General features: G+C 42.2%; 1 protein-coding gene across 3 annotated transcripts in view; it reads left to right on the forward strand.

Moving 5' to 3' along the window:
• The window catches only part of NTRK2 (neurotrophic receptor tyrosine kinase 2), a 227,066-nt gene that overhangs the window by 127,249 nt on the left and 80,581 nt on the right, over positions 1 to 19,236 (forward strand). For all 3 annotated transcript variants that reach the window (XM_064140082.1, XM_064140073.1, XM_064140074.1), the window contains one exon: positions 7,387 to 7,575. In XM_064140082.1, the coding sequence (XP_063996152.1) occupies positions 7,387 to 7,575 (189 nt within the window). The remainder of the gene's footprint in view (positions 1 to 7,386; positions 7,576 to 19,236) is intronic.

Genomic DNA, 19,236 nt, shown 5'->3' on the forward strand with positions numbered 1-19,236 from the left:
CCTGGTGTGTTGGTTTGAGGCTAATTTTTACTTAGAGAAATTAAATCCTGAGCTGTGAGAAGAAAGGAAAAAAACCCAGTTATCTATGTCCCTCAGTTTTTCCTGCTGAGAAATGCAACTAGTCAAAATACTGTTAAGACAGTCACTTCTCACACACTTTTTAGCTCTCACTTATGGCTGTGCCTTCTTTCTGGTGGTCTAGTCCCTGTGACTGACTCTGCCTTTATAATCCACCTAACATTTTTTTTCCTCTAACCTCTTCGTCATCTATTTTGACGTCTCACCTCAGATCTCCAGATGTATCACGAGAGATATATGTGGGTTGATCTGGTTATTTCTGAAGGGAGAGAAAGTGTGAGGGGGAAGGGAGTCAGGAGTCCTTCTGGGGACTTTGATTGTTTCTGGGAGGGGTATTGTGTTTCTGTGTTACTTTTAACTTGTATATATTTGTGTATAGATGCTTGTATGTTGTGCTAAGCTGTAAATATAGCTCCATTCCTTAAATTCCAGCTCAGCTGAGTCTAGTCTAGGTGATTTCATAAGTGTGGGGGGACAGGTAACACCCAAGCCGTCACACCTGGGCAGCCTGTTCCAGTGTCTCACCACATTCACTGTGGAGAATTTCTTTCTTGTATCTGGTCTAAATCTACCCTCTTGCAGCTTTAATTCATTCTCCCTCTTTCTATCACTACAGGCACTTGCAAAGAGTTCCTCCTCATGTTCCTTGTAGGCCCTTTTCAGGTACTGGAAGGCCTCTATAAGGTCTCTCTGGAGCCTTCTCTTCTCCAGGCTGAACAGCCACAACTCTTGCAGTCTGTCCACATAGGGGATCTGCAGACTTGGTGGGAGTGCACTCCATATCACTGTCCATGTTGCCCACAAAGATGTTAAACAGCACTGATCCCAGTGAAAATTCCTGAGGTATGCCACTCCTCACTGTTTTCCATTTGGACGTGGAGCCGTTGTCCACAACTCTCTTGAGTGTGATCATCCAGCCAATTCCTTATAGAGCAAGTGGTCCCTCCCCCAAGTCCATGTTTGGATGAGGATGTCATGCAGGACACCATCAAACACTTTACATAAGTGCTGCAGTCCACCTACGATCCAAGTAGATGAAATCAGTTACTCTTCCATTTTCCACTGATGCTGTAACTCCATCATCAAATGACACCAAATGCATCAGGCATGAGTTGCCCTTGTTGAAGCTATGCCTCTTCTTTATTTTCCATATTTACTAGCAGAGCTTTCAGGAGGATCTGCTCTATGATCTTACCAGGCACAGAAGTGAGACTGACTGACCTATAGTTCCCTGAGTGTTCCTTATCTCCCTTTTTGAAGATGAAGGTTAAGTTCCCCCTTATAGAGTGTGCAGGAATGTCACCAGACTATCGTGATCTTTAAAATATGATGCACAGTGGATTGGCAACTTCATCTGCCAGTTCCCCCAGGACCTGCAAATGGGTCTCACTTGTCCCCAAGGACCTGAGCACCTTCAGATTCTTTAGATGATTTTGAACCTGATCTTCATTCTTCTAGTCCCTGCCTGTGCCTTCTAGAACTTGGGTGGTGTGGCTGGAGCCTTTGCCAGTGAAGGCTGAGGCAAAGAAGTCACTGATCACCTTGGCCTTCTCTGTATCCCTTGTGACCAGGTCTCCATTTTCCTTCTGGAGAAGCCCCACATGTTCCCTAGCCTTCCTTTTGTCACTGATATACCTGAAGACCTTCCTTCTTGTTCCCTTTTATGTCCTTAGCCAAATCTCACTCTATCTGTGCGTTAGCCTTCTTAACTTGATGCCTGGGTGCTCAGACAACTTTTTTTGGCAAAATATCAGGGTGGTTGAGGGCTCACATGAAGAACAGGGCCTTCAAATTTTAAGTTACCCCTGTCTGTTTGTGGAGAATCATAGAATCAACCAGGTTGGAAGAGACCTCCAAGATCATCCAGTCCAACCTATTCTCCAGCCCTATCCAGTCGGTCATCCTAGTCTGGTGGCCTGTAGCAGACCACCAGTATGATATCTTCTTTGCTTGCCCTCCTGTTAGCCCTCACCCATAAGCTGTCAGCTTTTTATGCAAATTCAGGTGGAGTTCCATCCACTCCAGTTGGTCACTGATGTAGAGGGCAGCACCCCTTCCCCTTCTCCCCTGCCTGTCTTTACTAAAAAGCTTGCATCCATCTATTCCTACACTCCAGTTAGGAAAGCCATCCCACCATGTCTTGGTGATGCTCATTTTAGCCCTGCAGGCATCCATGCAACTGTAGCTCTTTTTGCTTGTTCCTCTTGCTCCATGCATTAGTGTTGAGGCATTTAGGTTTGGCCCCCACTGAATCTGATTTACCATCTGGAGTTCCACATTCTGAACCTCAGATGCTCTCTTCCAAGCCTGTGGTCCAACTCCAGGTATAAAGTGTCTGTTAGTGTCATTGACTTTGATATGCGATGATTTGAAGATCCCTTCCCCCAGTAACCCTACTTTGAAGCCTTCCTTTACTACACTTGTGGCTAAAGAAGTTCTTCTCCTTCTTTGAAGAACGTACCCCATCTTCCCCCAGAAGATCAGATTTCTCCTGTTCGTGACACCACTTCCTCAGCCATTTATTGATTTTTTTCAATGTGAACTGGCCTTTTAATCCCCTTACCTTTAACTAGGAACCTTGATGAAAATGCAGCCTGTGCTCTCAAGTTCTTCACCACTGCTCCTAGTACCTTGTAGTCCCTCTGGATCTTCAGATTGCTTACAGATGTGTGAGGTTGTAGTCAGTAGGGTGGACAAGGGCTGGCAACCTCTCTGTTACATCCTTGATACAGGCCTTGGTAAGGAGCACCCCTCCCTAGATTGTGGGTTGGGACTGCAAATAGGTTCATCTGTGCCTCTGAAAGGCCTTCACTGCTATTAGCTGCTGCTTTTTTTTAGTTCCCGTAGTTATACAGCAGCAAACTGGTCCAGCAGCCTGACTGAGGTCTGAGGCCTTATCAGATGCAGGCTCTTTTTCCTCCTTGGTCTGCATTGCCAGGAATCAGTTCTCCAGAATCACCTCAGCCTTTGAGGGAATTTCTTCCTCTAGTTAGCTCTTGCCCTCACAACTTGCCATTCCCCACTATTGCTGGCTCTCCCTCTTTCTGGGTGTGCTGGTAGGCAAGCTTGTGCCTGTTGGGCCATAGGCACAGCAGAGTGCATTTGAATCCAGCTATCTACCTCCGTTACTGCCTTCCTGGTACTACACAGACTATTTCCTGTGGCTCAGCCACCTCCTGCTGGAAGTCCTCCACCTGAGCCCATCCCTTCCAGCCAAGTTTGCTCCCTATTTCCACACCAAGAGAAAGGTCAAGGCACTTCCCCCTCAGACTGAGGTCTGCACAGCTTCTTGTCCCTTTAGCAGCTCTGTGTGAGTGGAGGCACAGGTCATTGCTGAGGTGGGTGGTGCATACCCCACCTTGGCATTGGCTCCCCATCACTCTGTCTCGAGGGACGGTTAGGATGAGCCCCCTCTCGCCTCTGGGGCAGGCAGGGCCTGAGCACCCTGTCAGGGTATGTGATGCACTGTATGCCCACTCTGTGCTTGATGGGCAGCACCTTCCTTGAGGTTTCTGATAGTGTCTGGGTGTGGTTGCCACTGCCCTGGCAGTGCCCACACCTCAGCAGCCCCTGCCCCAGTTGCTCCCCAGGCATGTTGGGTCCCTTCTCCTACTGCGGTTTTCCCTAGGCAAGAGGAGCTCCCCTTCTCCTAGTCCACTAAGAACTGTTGCTCCAGTTTGGGCTGGGACAGCTTGGGAGCTGCTGCTCTTGGCAGCTTGAATATCTTGAGAGTTTTGCATATCATTTATTTTCTTAAATGTCATCGTATTTTCGGAGAGCTGCTGTGTTTTGCGCACAGAATGAATTTTTCTTAGGCCTAGGCGATGCAGAATGAACAGGTTTTTAGCTCAGCACCAGAGAAAGGAGAAATTCAGTGCTGCAGTGACTAGCTCTCAAGTTTCTTCTCCAGGACATGCTCCCGTTTCTCATCTAGCTCCACCTTCCATCATTTTAAGATAAGAAATATTGGTCTGAAAATAAAATCAAGATGTTGGGGAGCATGTTTGAAGGTGGAGAAGTCCTCTGGAATTTTCTTAAAAGCTCAACCTGACTGTGAGTCATCTACTGGCAACAGCTAATGGCTGTTGACAACCCATGATTATCACACTCACCAATGTTGTTTTGTCTAAAATTTTCAGATTTCAGGTATGAGACCAACAGCAGATCGTTTAAAAAACGGTGATAGGTGATTGAGGGTAATTATCATTCTCATTCAGCCTTTGACAAGTAATTTAGTGACCCTATTTCATATGGATAAAACCACACTTCAAGGCACTTTAAGAAATTACTCTTCAATTTGTGCTCAGTGCATATTCAGAGAAGGGCAACTCTAGCTTCCTGTCAGCACAGGTGATGACCTCATCTCACATCCTAGAGAAGAGTTTGGCATCACTAGAATATCAGTCATAGCCAGCTGCAGTGCTGGCTTGTAATTGTAATTTGGCTTAGTGCATTCAAAAAGGGAAATGGAACTTGATGGCAAGTGGATAGTCTGACAAATAAGCAAGTGTGGAAACCAATTATGTACCAGTTTGCTCACATCATAAAAAGGACACAGCAAAGGAGAAGTCTGAAAGAATTCGAGCTCCATTGCCTCCGATACAGAAGAGTTTCCACATGTTGAGTTCTTGTTGTCCTGAGAAAAAATACAGAGGAAATAGGATTTTTTAACCCAGATAGGTACTTCCAAAGACCATGAGCCAGTTACTTGCTAATAAGTGAGAATAAGCACTAAGTGAGCTAGCACAAAGAACCCAGAGTTGAATCTTTCGTAAACTGTTTCACACTGCCAGGAATTACTTTGAAAATTACCCATATCTGAGAGCCAAATGTCCTTGGAGGCTGCTTCGTATCACACAGACAACTGGTTTTTACCAGTTAGCCTAATAGAAAAAATAGATTTACAGGACAATTGCCTGCTTTTCACCTGGAGCACTTTGCAGTTTATACTGCTTGAAAAAAAAATAGTTGACCATACAAAATTGGATCTTGGAGCAGTGCAGAAACGATTTGCTGAAGAGAATGAGTTTCTATTCATTATTCTACTTCAGTGTCTAGAAATGTGTAATGATCACTTTTCTTTGCCATAACTGCATGTGTGGTGGAAGCAAACAGTGACAAACGAGTCTCCTCTTGTGCAGCAGAGAACAGGAGGGCTGAATAGGACTTAGAGACATGCCTCTATTAAGTTATATATAGAGGGAAAAGAATTTTCCCTTTGGCTTTAAGGGAAGGGATTTGACCCTCACGTTAAAAGTATGTGAGTGTAAAAGGACATTGTTTTCACAACAATATGTGTAAATTTTGGCCTGCTTTTTGGAGCCTGATGCCTTTTGCTTGATACTCAGAAAGTTTAGAGTCGTAACAACGATGCCTAGAAAAAAAATTCACGTACTTTTAAATGGATTTGCACTTTAATGCTACTGCACAGAGCTGGAAAATGTGTTGCAATTTCAGTAGTGTCTTGTGTACCATCTGAGGGACCATTTCCCACAGTTTGGTAGGTTCTGTGCTTCGTTAGAGAAATCTTCACCAAAAATCTTTAATCTTGGCAAGTTTTCCTAGTAGAATCAATCTTTTGAGGATCCGAGTGATCAGTAATGACAAAACCAGCATTGGTATTAGTATTTCACTTGATAAATTGCAGAGATCTAGGCTTCACTTACATTTGTCAACAGTGGCTTTCCAATGGAGTGCAAGGTATTTGAAAAATTACCTCTCATATTTCAGTCTAGTGGGAGAAGTACTTTTTCAAACTATGAGAACATTTCCCTTATGTACTATTAAACCAACTGGGCAGAAAGAAAAGCAGGACAGGGGTGGGAGTACACTTAATTCTCCAAAGGTAGGGTTGAATAGCCACGTATTTAAGTTTTGTTCCTGTGAGCTGTACTGTGTAATGATAAAGGTTTTTAGTCCACAATAAAGTGAGGCACAAAAGAGTTACCAGTTTATTTTCTTTAAAGCTGCCCTTTCCTGGCTGCTGTGCCTGTGACTGCCCTAGTTCTCTTGTTGTTCCTTAACTCTGTGTTTGCTACAGCGGATCCTGCCCAACTTCTCTCACATACTCCATGTTGTGTCTACTGTACATGCTGTGCATCCTCATTCTGTCTCTTTCTTTCTCTGCATCCCTGCCTCTCCTGCAGACACAGATGCTGTCTATGTGACAGGTTATTCTGCTGTCCTCTCTCTGCATTGATTCTTCTGTCCAGCCTAAAATTTAATCTGGAGCTCCAGCATTTTGCAGCCGGGTGACTGGTAATTTGGAGCAAATACGGTTTTTCAGTATCCTCAAGTTCGTTTCTGTAGCCCTCTTCTTTGGTGGGAAGTCACTGCTGCCTGCAGTCTAAATGCAGGTGTCATGTTAGGATGCCATTCTAGGATAGGGCAGTTTTTCCTGTCTGTTTCTGGCATAATCTTTTGATTGTTACAATTAGAAGATGTGAATGCCACCTCAAAACCCATGATTAACGTGGATGGATGTGAAATGTGACCTGTGTAATCTTTGCTGGCTTTTCAGTGGCGAGATCAGGCAAAATGTTGCCTCTAGTAAATGGCCATTATAATTTTCTTTGGATATTGAAAGTAAGCTAGAAGATGTAATGTGGTGACTAGAGGCAGATATGTATTGGGGAGCCAATAAGATACTCCTGCAGGCTGGACAAACACCTCTGCAGTGACTCCAGATTTTGCCGTGTAGTGAGATGCATGTTTCTCACTACTCAGCATCTGCCCTGCACCTTCTGTGGCTGTTTGAATTGTGTCCAGGATTTTGGCCCTCAGCTGTATTGTCTTTCCAAAATTACCAACTTCCTACACCAGGATGAATCCATCTCCTCTATGTCTTTTGTCTTGTCATGTGCCATGTCAAAGTGAGGGCAGGCATTCCCTGGACTTGTGACAATACTGCTGATTTGAGCAGCGCTTAAGGTAAAAAAAGCCATTTTGTCTATTTCATAGCTTGTTTCTGAGAATGACCAAAGGAGTTCAGCAAACTTAGAGACTTTTCCCAGTGACACACTGTGCTGGACCCTGATATATTTAATCTAGGTGATCTCTTAATACAACTGTATTCCAACTGTATTCCTTCTGCATTCCAACTGTAAGGGGGAAAAAAAGCCCCCACTGTTCTCCATTTGCACCCAGACATACAATATTCCTGAGATAATGTCAACAAAGCACACAAACAGAGCTGTTGACTGTGGGGGTTGAGGACAAATTGATCAGAGGAAAAAAAAAAAAGTAGAATTGTCTGAGGGAGGGGAACCATGTGCCGAGTTACAGGAAAGTCTTTGTTTCTAACCCTAGGTCCTTCTTCAGTTATCAGCAATGACGATGATTCAGCAAGTCCCCTCCACCACATCTCAAATGGCAGTAACACTCCATCGTCTTCTGAGGGGGGTCCTGATGCAGTCATCATTGGGATGACGAAGATTCCTGTCATTGAAAATCCTCAATATTTTGGAATTACCAACAGTCAGCTCAAGCCAGATACCTGTAAGTACAAACAACTGCATGTGTTTCAGTCATTCATTTCACCTGTGTAAGTGCTGGGACTCTTTAGCAGACCTAACAGAACAACGTGTTCTGAATTCCCAGGAGTGAAGACTGAGGTTAAAATCTGTGTGTCTTGTTAAGGATATATGGGATGAACTGCTTTACATCTGTCAAAGCCAAATTCAGCCCTTTGGATGAGTCAGTGAAGCCAGCAGTGTTACAAATCCCATACATGTTCCATCAAAGTTACCAGCAGCTTTTCCATTGATTTCAGTGGTCTTTGTCCTCTCCTGTGCACAGAATGTGTTCTTGGGAGAAAACAAATCCTGGGTCAGAAACAGAAGTCAGTATTGTTACATATGCATTGCTTTTAAACTGATCATAACTGACAACATAACCTAACTTTGAGTGTTTGTAAAGTTGTAAGAATGACAGAGGTTAAAACTTCTATTTTTAAAATTTCGTTGTATAATTCAAGCTCTACAGCTGGAAAAAGATGTTGAGTATTTAAAAGTAGAGCAAAAGGTTGCATGATGGACAACAATGTCACATACAAATTATTTTGTGTTCAGTTAGAGGCAGGTGAATTTAAAAAAACATGAAGAGTTAAACATGATTAACTATGAATAGTTTAAAAGAGAATGTCCTCAACTTCAGATGCTACTTTTCAAACCTAGTAACGGTTTTAGAACTGCACATGTGAAATAGCACCAGTGGTTAGCATTGTGACAGGTAACTGCAAGGATACCTAAAGAATATTGTGATAATAGTAACTACACGGCTTACTATTTTTCATCAGTCATCAGTACATTAAGCTCTTTAAGTGTTCTCAAGAAGGTTGTTTCTGCCTTTTCCACACCTCCCCCCTGCCCTTTATTTTTTCATGTGTGGGTGTATGTACATTTCAGGAGTGTCACTGGAAGTCTGAGCTGTTTAGCTGGGCATTTAGTGATTCCCAGTACAGCCAGTGAGCACTGGACTATGCAGCTAAGGGGTGCTACATCCTATGTGTACCCTACCCTGAATGATACCATGAACTGTAGTCTAGGAGTTTACTGCCCAAGTCAGAAGCCTTTGCTTCTGGTTTTGCAGAGCTTAAATGCTGTAATACCAATCTCCCTTACCTGTGAAGGGGACCATGCATGCATACCTATATGCATGACTTCTAAGGTTGCAAAGACTGATGCTGGACTACCTGCATATCTTGTGATTGTTAATGCTCATATACATCTAGATTGTTGCACTGAACATATTGCATGGAACGATGTTCCTGCTATGCAATAGAAGTATTTTCCTGCCATTTTATTGTACATCCTTCATGTTCACTCTTGCTGTAGCATTTTTATGTTGGCAATGTTTTGTGATTACATACGCCCCAGTGTCTCTTCTACCAGAGATACTTAAATAATCAGGCCAAGCAGAGGGATGTGTAAAGTAATCACTGAGTTACTGATACTTGATCAGCACAAGGGAAATGTTATACAGATGTATTCTGATTAGAACATTAATTCCTATGAAGAGTAGAAGCTACCAGGGAATCAGAAATGGGCAACATGCCCACTAGAGCTCTCTGATGCCATATAAAAGCCCCTGCTTTTGAATATGATACTGTACCTCTGTTTTTAGCTACATTAGACAGCATTGTAACTCTTTAAATAAACATCAATACTACAGAGTATTTAACTTTCATCATTAATGTTGAAACAACATACATGCTGTTCTAGGGAAAAAAATAGACTGTACCAAAATACAGAATTCCCAAACATTTAGTGAGCTGCAAATTAAGTATAGACATTAAATCACAACACACTAGTGCTAAGTAGGTCCTGGTCCTAAAAATATGTAAGTATGTGTTTGGTTTTATGAGCTGCAGTGAATCCCACGTGGTGTCAGGGAAATTAATCACAGTACATGAAATTTCAGTTTGTGCATAAATGCTTGCAGGATGTAGCTCAAGTCTCAGGGGATGTTTGTGGGGCTCATGCTCTTCATTCTGCCACACTGATGTCGTGGTCCCAGTCTTTGTGGTTTTATTTCTTTAGCAAATAGAGACAGGTAAATCTTGGTGGTGTCTCCTGCCTCACTGACTGTCTGTCCAATAAAGATAGTAATTAAAATTGTCTTGGATAAAATTGATCTGCTTAAAAATAGTTTCTCATACACTCTCTCTGTCTCGCTCAGTTATTATTACAGAGCTGCGCTTGCCCCTTCTTAACCTGACAACCTTCTCCTGGTGTGTATATATGATATTTATGAATCTGTAAGCTAAGTAGCTGTCATACCTTTTTCCTGTTTACAGTAGTGCCAGCTCCAGACGTCATCTGGTTTGTCATCTCCAGCAAGATAATTGTCATTTATGTTTATTTCATATCTGGCCTAAGTTCCATTGTCTGATAGTGTTAAAGAAAGAAATCACTTGCAGCGATGCTGGAAGAGTTCCTTATGTATATAGCACATGCTGATCTGTGGAACAAGATGAAACTCCAAGCTAGGTGAAAGTACAGAGATTACATTGCAGTTTTCACAGAGGTTGGAGGAGTACGTCAATTGTAAGCAGCAAGTCAAGTAGCTTTTTGTTACGTTCTTAAGCCATACTTTGATACATCTACAGATAACCATTTCTGAATACAATATATCAAGCCCATTGCAAGTTATTAGAAGTGAACGCATTTAAAAGACAAGTAGAAAGTTGATTGCAATCAATTTACTGTATCAGTAAATGGGTATTTCCAGTATTGAATAGCACAGAAGAAACAAAGCCATTTTCCCCATCAATGGCTATGGACTTCATTCATCACTCAGCTTGCAGCCCAGTGTTTGGAATATATCAGCCCAGTACATTTACCTGTGTTTAGTTTGAAATGCTGTCAGTAAATAGCATTACTGTGTTGGTACTAATGTTAAGAGCAAAACATGAGAAAGGGGTCATGCATAAAATCCCAGCCTCACACTGAGGCTCTTAGAGTGAAACTTAGGTAAGAAAGTGTCTGCAGGTGCTGTTGAGATTTTGGTAATCAAATTGTTCTCTAAGTCTCACGCCAGTAGCTCCCATCCCCAGCCCACAAAGTCACTGTGGTTGTCTGGTTGAGACTGAAAGGAAGGCTGCAGCTTTGCTCTTTCGTGGAGAAGTTTGCAAGATACTGTGAATCATCATGATGGCAGATAACGTGTTAGGCAGACCTGGTGATCAATCAGTGGGTGGTTTAGTGGCAAGATGTTTTCAGTGGCTGGCCATACATACAGCCATTGTGTTTCAGATGATGTGATATGGATTGTGGCTTGGGAAATATGAGTACAATTATTATATAGTCCCAGTATATAATCTACATTTCTGTAGGTTGGGATTGCTTCCCTTCACATATAGGAGTATGAATATGCATTTGGATGATAGTTATTATACTTCCAGTTGGCCTCTGTTAGAGGAAGTCTGCAACTGAATAAAGGTTAATAGAAATAATTTTTGTAAATTATTTTTATTTATTTTTTATTTATTTTGCTGTTTAGAAAAAAAATGAATTTACAATGAATAGTTCCAGATCCACAGTAAAATTGCTAATTGCATGTGCAAAGCAAATTTTAATGGCAGAAATTTAGAAACCATCCCTATTCCATCCCATTTTGAACACTGAAATTTTTAGTTTATGTTTTCAATTTATTTACAGTTTGGGGATTGTTACCACAGTTAGTTAGATATTTTCTCAGTCTTTTTCTGACTTTTCTTGTACTTTTAACTGTAGATTTCTTTTTAACAAATACGTAGCCAGACTTTGGTTGACCCACTTAGGCAGGAAAGGTGCAGAAACCGTCTGCTTTGGTCCACCATCTTCTTGAACAACTTCTAAGGGAGAAAAGAAGTAGAAGTGTTATTCTTACCATTTGATCATAATTCTCACAGTACTGGACTTTTTAAAGCTATAGGTCATGGAGTTTGATGATGATGTCAGATTTCATTGTGGAATGATTAAAAAAAAAAAGAAGGAAAGCTTGAGAATGTGAGTCAGAAGACTCCCTGCAGAAGACAGAGGAAATAGGAGAGGGGAAAAGAGATCTGGAATTGTTTTTCTTCTGTTTATTCCATTGTGATTCCATTTAAACTCAGTTTTATTATTTGGGAATATTTGAGCATGGCAGCATCTGAGGAAGCAGTGCTGGCCCTGCTCTGCCAGCCTGGGGAGATGGCTTTGCCATGTCTGCCACAGAGAACAGAAGGGAGTAGATACCAGGATCCACTGAGTTATGTTTCCTCTCAGGTAATTTGTGAAATTGTGGTGGTTTGGGTGTTCCCCACCCCCCCCACACTTTGGAAATCACCCAGACTAGACTCAGCCAGCTCTGGAAATTTGAATGAAGCTTATTATTTACAGCTTAGCACAATATACAAGCATATATTTGCAGTATATACAGTTATATACAGAAATATACAAGGTAAAAGGTAATACAGAAACACAACAGCCCTCCCAGAAACCTGAGTCCCCAGGAGGGGCTCCAAACCACCCTTCCACCTTGTCCCACCCCTCTACCTTACCCCAGACATTGCCATGTGCCCCAAGGAAGAATGGAGGGTCAGATGGGGGGGGAGGCTGGGAAGCAAAGTGGATTAATCAGAAAGACAGAGTGTGAGGTTAGAGAGAAATGCAGCCCACAGCCCGGACAAAGAGCAACTCCCTTATCTATGTATGGATTCTTGTTCTTATACATCTCAGCAAGTCTGTGATTGAAGTAGACATCACCATTGTTTCTCTTTCACAGCCTGTGATCTAATCCTTCTCACCAAAACATTCTAGCTAGCTTCAAACTAGCACAGAAATGAGGCAGCTACTTACAGTTCAGTACCTAGTGTTTCTGTGGCTTTAACTACTCAAACCCTGCAAGGCAGGCTGGTTTCCCTTTGTTTGAAATAAGATGACAGTTTTCTCCCCAGTCCTTGGATTGCTAACAATGGTCCATGTAATAGGAAAACAGAAGTAGTTGTCTGTATTTCCAGGGCAGGTTCAACAGAAGGAAGGGATGTGGTCACCTGGCTTCCTCAGGCATCTTTGCCTCAGGAGAGCCTTGCCCCACCACATATGTTAGTTGCTGGGTGTGTGGGATTTCTCTGCTGAGTCTGACAGGCAAAGCTGCAGGCAAAAAGGAAACTTCACCAAGAAAGCCTATGTGCTGCAGGAGACTGCCAGGTCTCTGACCCAGAGCAGCAGGTCTGTACATTTCTGTGTGCTGCTTATCCTGCTAACACCATGTCCCGTAGAATGGCAGTGCACAACAGATGGACTGCCTGCAGCAGGCAGCCTCCATTTGATTCTATTTCCCGCTTAAGAAATTGTGCCATACTCCAGGTTATGTCTATCACCCTACACCTTCCTAACGTTTCGAGGAATGGGTGATTTTTGACACACATTACATAGTGATAAGTAGACCGGGTTGGTCCCTGCACACAGAATGTCTCTCAAGAGAAATACTCTGTCAGCACTCCTGTCTCCTTTGAAAGATTTTTGTATGAGTGACAACAAAAGAAAAACTGCTGGAGTGGTCTCTTAGCCAGCAAAGACCTGAGCTTGGGAAATTTCCATGAACTCCCAAAGTTCATGGAGCAGAAAATCTGTAAGCAGCTCATTTTCCTATAAAAGGCACCATGACCTCAACAGCCAGAATGCCAGGGATTAAAACTGATCAATCTTACTGAAATCCATCTTTGGAGGGAAAAGCTTTCTCTGCAAGCTGAGCTTGCCAGTCTTGACATCCATTGGTAGCTGAGATTTGGTGGTTGGCAGGCTTCACAGGGACCTGACTTTGGGATCTCCACATTCTGAAAACCTGAAAGCTTTAGATGCTGAAAGCCAAACAAGAATGAGATTGAGATTAAAAGGAGGGATGTACACGTGTTTACTGCTTGCCCTTACCTCATCATGAGCCTTACTCTGGAGATACTTTATTGTCTAGGTAAATGTATACAGGCTGACTAACTTTATAAAGATGTGCAAAAGTATATTCTATCACTTTGACTGAATAGTTTTGTAGTTTGATAGCATATTTTAATTCTTGGTTGCAGTCACCATTCCAAATGTGTGTTCATTAAGTCATACATTGGACACAAATGTCAGCCATGTGTAGTGTTGATGTGTTTCAGTAGCCACATTTGACTTTTGTTAACTGGACCGGAATTTTGCCGCCCAGACCACAGCACATGGAGTCTCAGATATTTTTCCTTCTTGAGAAGAAAAAATGAGAAATGGAATATAATGAAGAATAAATAAATTAGTGAGAAATCACTATTTTTCACCCCTCCTGCTCATTCTGAGACTCAGCAGATCTCCGTCATTTTTGTTTTCCAACCAGATGAAAAAAATTCTCCCAAAGGCAGAAGCCTTCAGCTTGAAAAGTGTGGCTTTCTACCTCCTTAAAAACTCAGAATTTGAAAGAAAGGAATATTTCTGCATTTAGAAGTGAACCTGTAGAATAACCTTTGTCCCCAGAAATTACTTGTGTTGCAGTCTGGATCTCTCCGTGAAGTTTATTTCTATCTAATAAAAAAGGCGAGAGAGCTAGCTTTTAGCAGATTATTTTTGCATTTCGTCACACAGAATGTTATTCTGTCACCCAAGTTATTTAGTAAACCATTTGGTCTGAGAATTCAAGTACTGGGAATACTACTGCAGAAAGAACAGCTTGGACTGTGGTCTTTAATTTGTGAATAGCATGAGTGTTTTATCACCTGGAATTACAGCATGTGAAACATACTTCTGGCTCAGTGGTGGATAGTGTAAGGAAATCTGAGCAGTGAAGATCCACAGTATGCATTTCAACGGGATGCAGAGTATGAAGCAAGACAGTGTTAGACTGTCTTGCTTCTCTCAGGAACGTGTTCAGAGCCAAAATTCAGGTAGTAGCATACACTTCCATGTATTAGTTGGGCAGATAAAGTTAGACAAGTTCTGTTCTTCATCAGGGCACTGAAATGCACTACCAACCATAGGCTTCGTGTGAAGAGCACACCTAAGGACTTTTCTAAAGATTACGTGAAATTAAACACAAGTATTCTCTGCACCACCCAACATGGTTCTTTTTCAGTAGATGTAATCTCTCTGGCATTGCTGCTGACATTCAGTTTTTCATTTGACAATACCTCTGCATCTGAAGAGTTAAGGCTGTCAGTGCTTGAGTGCAATTTAGCAGTTTGTGTCCTGAAGGAGACCATGTGGTGAGCTTTGCAAGTTTGCAGATCCGCTCAGTGCAGAAAGTCTCCAGTTAGCAATGGGTTACATTATGCCTGGGGACATCAGTGCTGCAGAAGGGTCCACATCCCACTCTGGATATATGTATACCCTTCCAACTCCTATTTGTGTGTTTTGGAGCGTAAATGGGGATAACTGGCTTGCATGGCAGCCCACATGTCCAGCAAGAGTTCACTTGCTCTGTCCCTCACTTTCCTGCATGGTAGCACTGTGACCTTGAGAGGGATGCTTTTTCCATTGCATCGTGCTGGTGGCAGATCTGTGTGGCTGGGATACGCAAAGCGGGAGTGCTTACCAGCTGCTCTGGGGCAACTGATCTCCCAAACCTTTTTGTTCTATGGTTTGTGCAGCTTGATTAACAGTCTGACTTGAGAAGCCTTCCCTTGCAAAAATAACACTGAGGTTCGTAAAACTCAAGTACTTTTGGTTCAGTTTTGACAGGGTGTGGTCAGAGAACTCCTCAGTGTCTCAGGGCCACCTGCATGTGTGTTATGGTCATAGGGTAGGTAGGCCAGCAGCAAGTGGGGCCTGATAGCAATTAAAATCTTGTCACAGATAAAAGTAACACAGTTGGTAATATTCTGAAATAGTTTTTAATTTCTTTTTTCAGAATTAATTTGTAAATTAAATCTCATAAGACATTAGCAACAGTTAGGGAAAAATGATAAGGCTGTTTTTTTCTCACTGTGAGGCGTTTAGTTAATATACCTGTTTTAGTTTAGACGTGTATTCTATGTATCAAAATACCTGAGCTTAGCAGTTTTGACTCATTTAAAACATATCTTTCTACAGGTAGACAATTCTAGAACCATGCTTTTCTCATTAATTAAAATAAATAAAACTCCATTGCTGTAACTTCTTGTTATTATTGTCTTTTAGAGCCCTCCCTCTCTCACTTTCCCTTAAGCTAGTTTTCTTCCGGTTTGTTGGAAAGTAGCAAGAGCATCTTTCAGTATCAGCAGTTCTCAGTCAAGGCTGTCAAAGGGACCTCCACTTAGTGGGGTTGTGACTGAAGGACACAAAGAGAGAGAGCAGGCAGCCCGTGACCTCATTAGCTCCCAGACCATGAGGATTGGTATGAATTTCTTAGGCTGTTGTTGAGTGGGACATTCTGCAGAGGACAGGTTGCTGCTCTTCAAAGACCAATTTGCAAGTTAAGTCATGAGGCATACAGATCTGGCATGAGGTAAACACTCCCTTGGTCTTATCTTCAGCCCATCAGGCCTCATAATAATTGAAGACTATTATTTGCAAATTGCAAATGTGCAAATGACTGTGATTGCAGTACAAACCCCTGGCAGGGGAAAAATGTGTCAAATAACTTAAGTTAAGACCTTGCAATGAGTTCTGAAATTGTTAAAATTCTGTTGATGAAAAGTTGTGTGGTACCTCTGGCTAATACATGTTAGCTTTTGGGGGCAATTAAACATTTAAATAGAAAACATGCTGCACGGGGGCATTGTTTACAAGTAGAAAAGACACATGGTGTCTGCATACCAACCACAACCTGTTTTTAAGTCTCCGTAGTGTAACTAATAATCTCTCTAGGGATTTTTTTTTTTAAATTTATGCATCTGGGAAGTCTGAATTCCATTTTCAGATGTCAGCTAGGCATATGAAAGGAGCATCTCGAAGGCATTCAGGTGCTAACTCACTGACTAACTGGTTTTGTAACAAGTTCCTGAACAGCTTGGAAGTGTGGTGTCTAGTTAATAGAAGTTAGCGTTAGTCAGTTGAACACTTTGGATCATTCCAGTAAATGGTTCCTTCATATTCAGCTACTGCCTTTAAAAACTGGTTATTGGAAACTGTTTTGGAAATCAGTAATTGTGTAGGTGCAGGGAAAGGGTTTCACTCTACCTGAGGATCCCATGAGCACAACCAAATTGTGCTGAAGGGCTGAACCAAGAGTGCAGGAGGTGAGAAGTGAAGCTGTCTTTACAGTGGTACTCCCTTTCCCTCCTCCCACCTTGTGCTGTTTCCCACGGCACTGGAAAGGAAGAATGGAAAATAGGTTGTTTGCCTCTGTCACATGGTTATTTAGTCCCAAGACTGCCTAGAAAAAAGCCAGATCTACTTCAAACAATCTCTAGTGTATATCATTTTGAGTAAAATACAGATGGGACAGAATTTTCAGCTGCTGTTGTGAATACTTCTTTGAGCTATAGTCTCAATTAGAAACTTTCCGAAGTGAAGCCACTCCCACACAGCTCTTCTAATTTCCGAGTGTTTAGATTTGAGTTTCTAGACTGTCTTTCAAGGATGTGATCTCAGTTTTTTGGTTCTCACAATTTGGAAGGCTTGTGGCTGCCTTAAAAAAAAAAAAAAGGCTGAAAACAATACTCATCAAGGGAAATATGTCCCATATAAACTAGTGAAGAGCAGAAAAAGAGAGAAACAAATGGAAAAGAAACAAAAGAACTTCAGTCTCAGCTTTTGGCAAAGAATGAACAATACATGGCTGATTTAGTCGACCTCATGTGCAGGAGGACATGGTTTGTCTTGTCCCTGTTTTATTCTGATCAGAAGAAAAGCAATTGTTTTGCAGTATTTGCAGTCTCCGCTCAAGAAACTGTTGAAACTGGAATAGCAATGGGACTGCCAGCAGACTGAAATGCTTTGACTAACACTGTGTGGGAGAGCTAAAGATTCTTCTTAGGTAGGCAAACGCTTATGGGTTTGTGCTTCATTCTCTGATTTAGAAGTGGCACAAAATTAGAGTCATGCTCTTTCCAGAACTGTCTACGTTCCCATGTGTTTATGATGCTTTGGTCCATGAGATTAACTTGTGCAAGGTGGAATGCAAAAAGGTGCTGTAACGTCAGGTGAGAGTAAGATGATTTATGTTATCATTGCCCAGCAGTGCCATTCCTGTCTGTGTTAATGGCAAATTCTCACCTTATTTTGCATACTGAATCTACTCAGTTTAGGAATGGGCAAATTGCTACAGTGTATCTCAGTAGTAAATTTTCTGGTACCTGAATATGGCTGGTACTGTATGCATTAGAAAGCCTGCATCAGGAAAGTATCTAATGAACCCTAGGGAGTATATTTCTTTCAGGTCCTCCAACACATAGAGATTGACTTCTGCTCCGTGAGACAAAGATTGATATCCTTTTAAAAAACTAGCCCTGTCTCATAAGCCAGCAGATAGTCACTGCATGGCATGTAACAGCTTCCCTAACGTTAACAGCAACATGTTTATGTTGTCCTGTGGCTGAAATCCTCAGAACTATGAGAGGAGGAATCAGAAGGAGCTAAAAGGCTGTATGCTCATGGACAGCTGACACCTCCACTGACCCCAGTGGAGCAGGATGAGCCTCTGGTTCTGCCCTGAGGACTCTGAACACCCACTGTGTTGACAGTGTGCCTGGAGGATGACTGGTCCCTGCCCTTCTCCAGAAGGGGAAGAGCAGAGACAAGTTCACCATTCCTCAGCTCCTCCAGCCCATGGGTGACTACAGCTGTACAGTGCCACTGACTTCAAATCACATCAGTTCTCTGGCTGCTACTGGAGAGGTTGGGTTCATGAGCAGGACCCCTTCAGCTGCCAAAGCCAGCCCCAGTAAGCATCGATACAAAGACAAAAACTCTGTGCTTAACTTGACCTCACAGGAAGGATCCTTTCAGTCTTGTGTATAACCCTGAGAGGAGACATCAGATGCATGTTTTCAGTGGGATGGAGTTTCAGATACATTAAGTCACAGATCTTGTCCTGAAGATGTGGTATAGTAGCATAGACTTAAGCTTGAAATTCACAAAGTCGTTCTTGGAGAACATAGTTTCTTTTTGTCTTGCTAGAAAAGATGGCACAAGGCTTTTGCTTTCCTTACAGGTGCAGTGGGTCCTTCTGAAAGTTAATCTGAATTCAGCTGTTTGCAACACTCTTATTTTACTGGAAGGTGACTGCTTCCCCCAAAGTCATTGAAGTTTTTTGCAGTATACGTGCTGATGTAGAACATCCCCTTGCTGGAATTGGCTGAACACACTTATCACAATGTTGTATCACACTTCAGGGTTACAAATTTTTGGCTTTTCTAATGGCAGCATTTCAGAAAAGCCTGAAACAGCAACACACTGAGAAATAAGCACAGTGCAAAATAAAGTGTATCTTTCAAAAATGAGGAATAAAATTTCAGCTTCTCTTTGACATGATAGCTTTCCTCTAGAGACCCAGTCCAGAACTGATTTGCCTGTTTTATCAGCATGAGTCTTTCCAGCATATCAATGTCTGGGTGTTTCAAGTTTGGCCTCCACAATTGAAACAGGACTGTGGTAAACAGCATTAAACAAACTGGTAAGAGTTTTATCCTGGACTGATAAATCTTCTTGACTGAAAGGTACAATGGTTTTGAGACACAGCAAAAACACATGGGTGTTCATTGCTCCCACAGCAGAGAGCTTTGCCACCTCAGCTTTACAGCTTGCGTTT

Source organism: Pogoniulus pusillus, chromosome Z, assembly GCF_015220805.1.
Source record: "Pogoniulus pusillus isolate bPogPus1 chromosome Z, bPogPus1.pri, whole genome shotgun sequence".
NCBI classification, from domain to species: Eukaryota; Metazoa; Chordata; class Aves; order Piciformes; family Lybiidae; genus Pogoniulus; species Pogoniulus pusillus.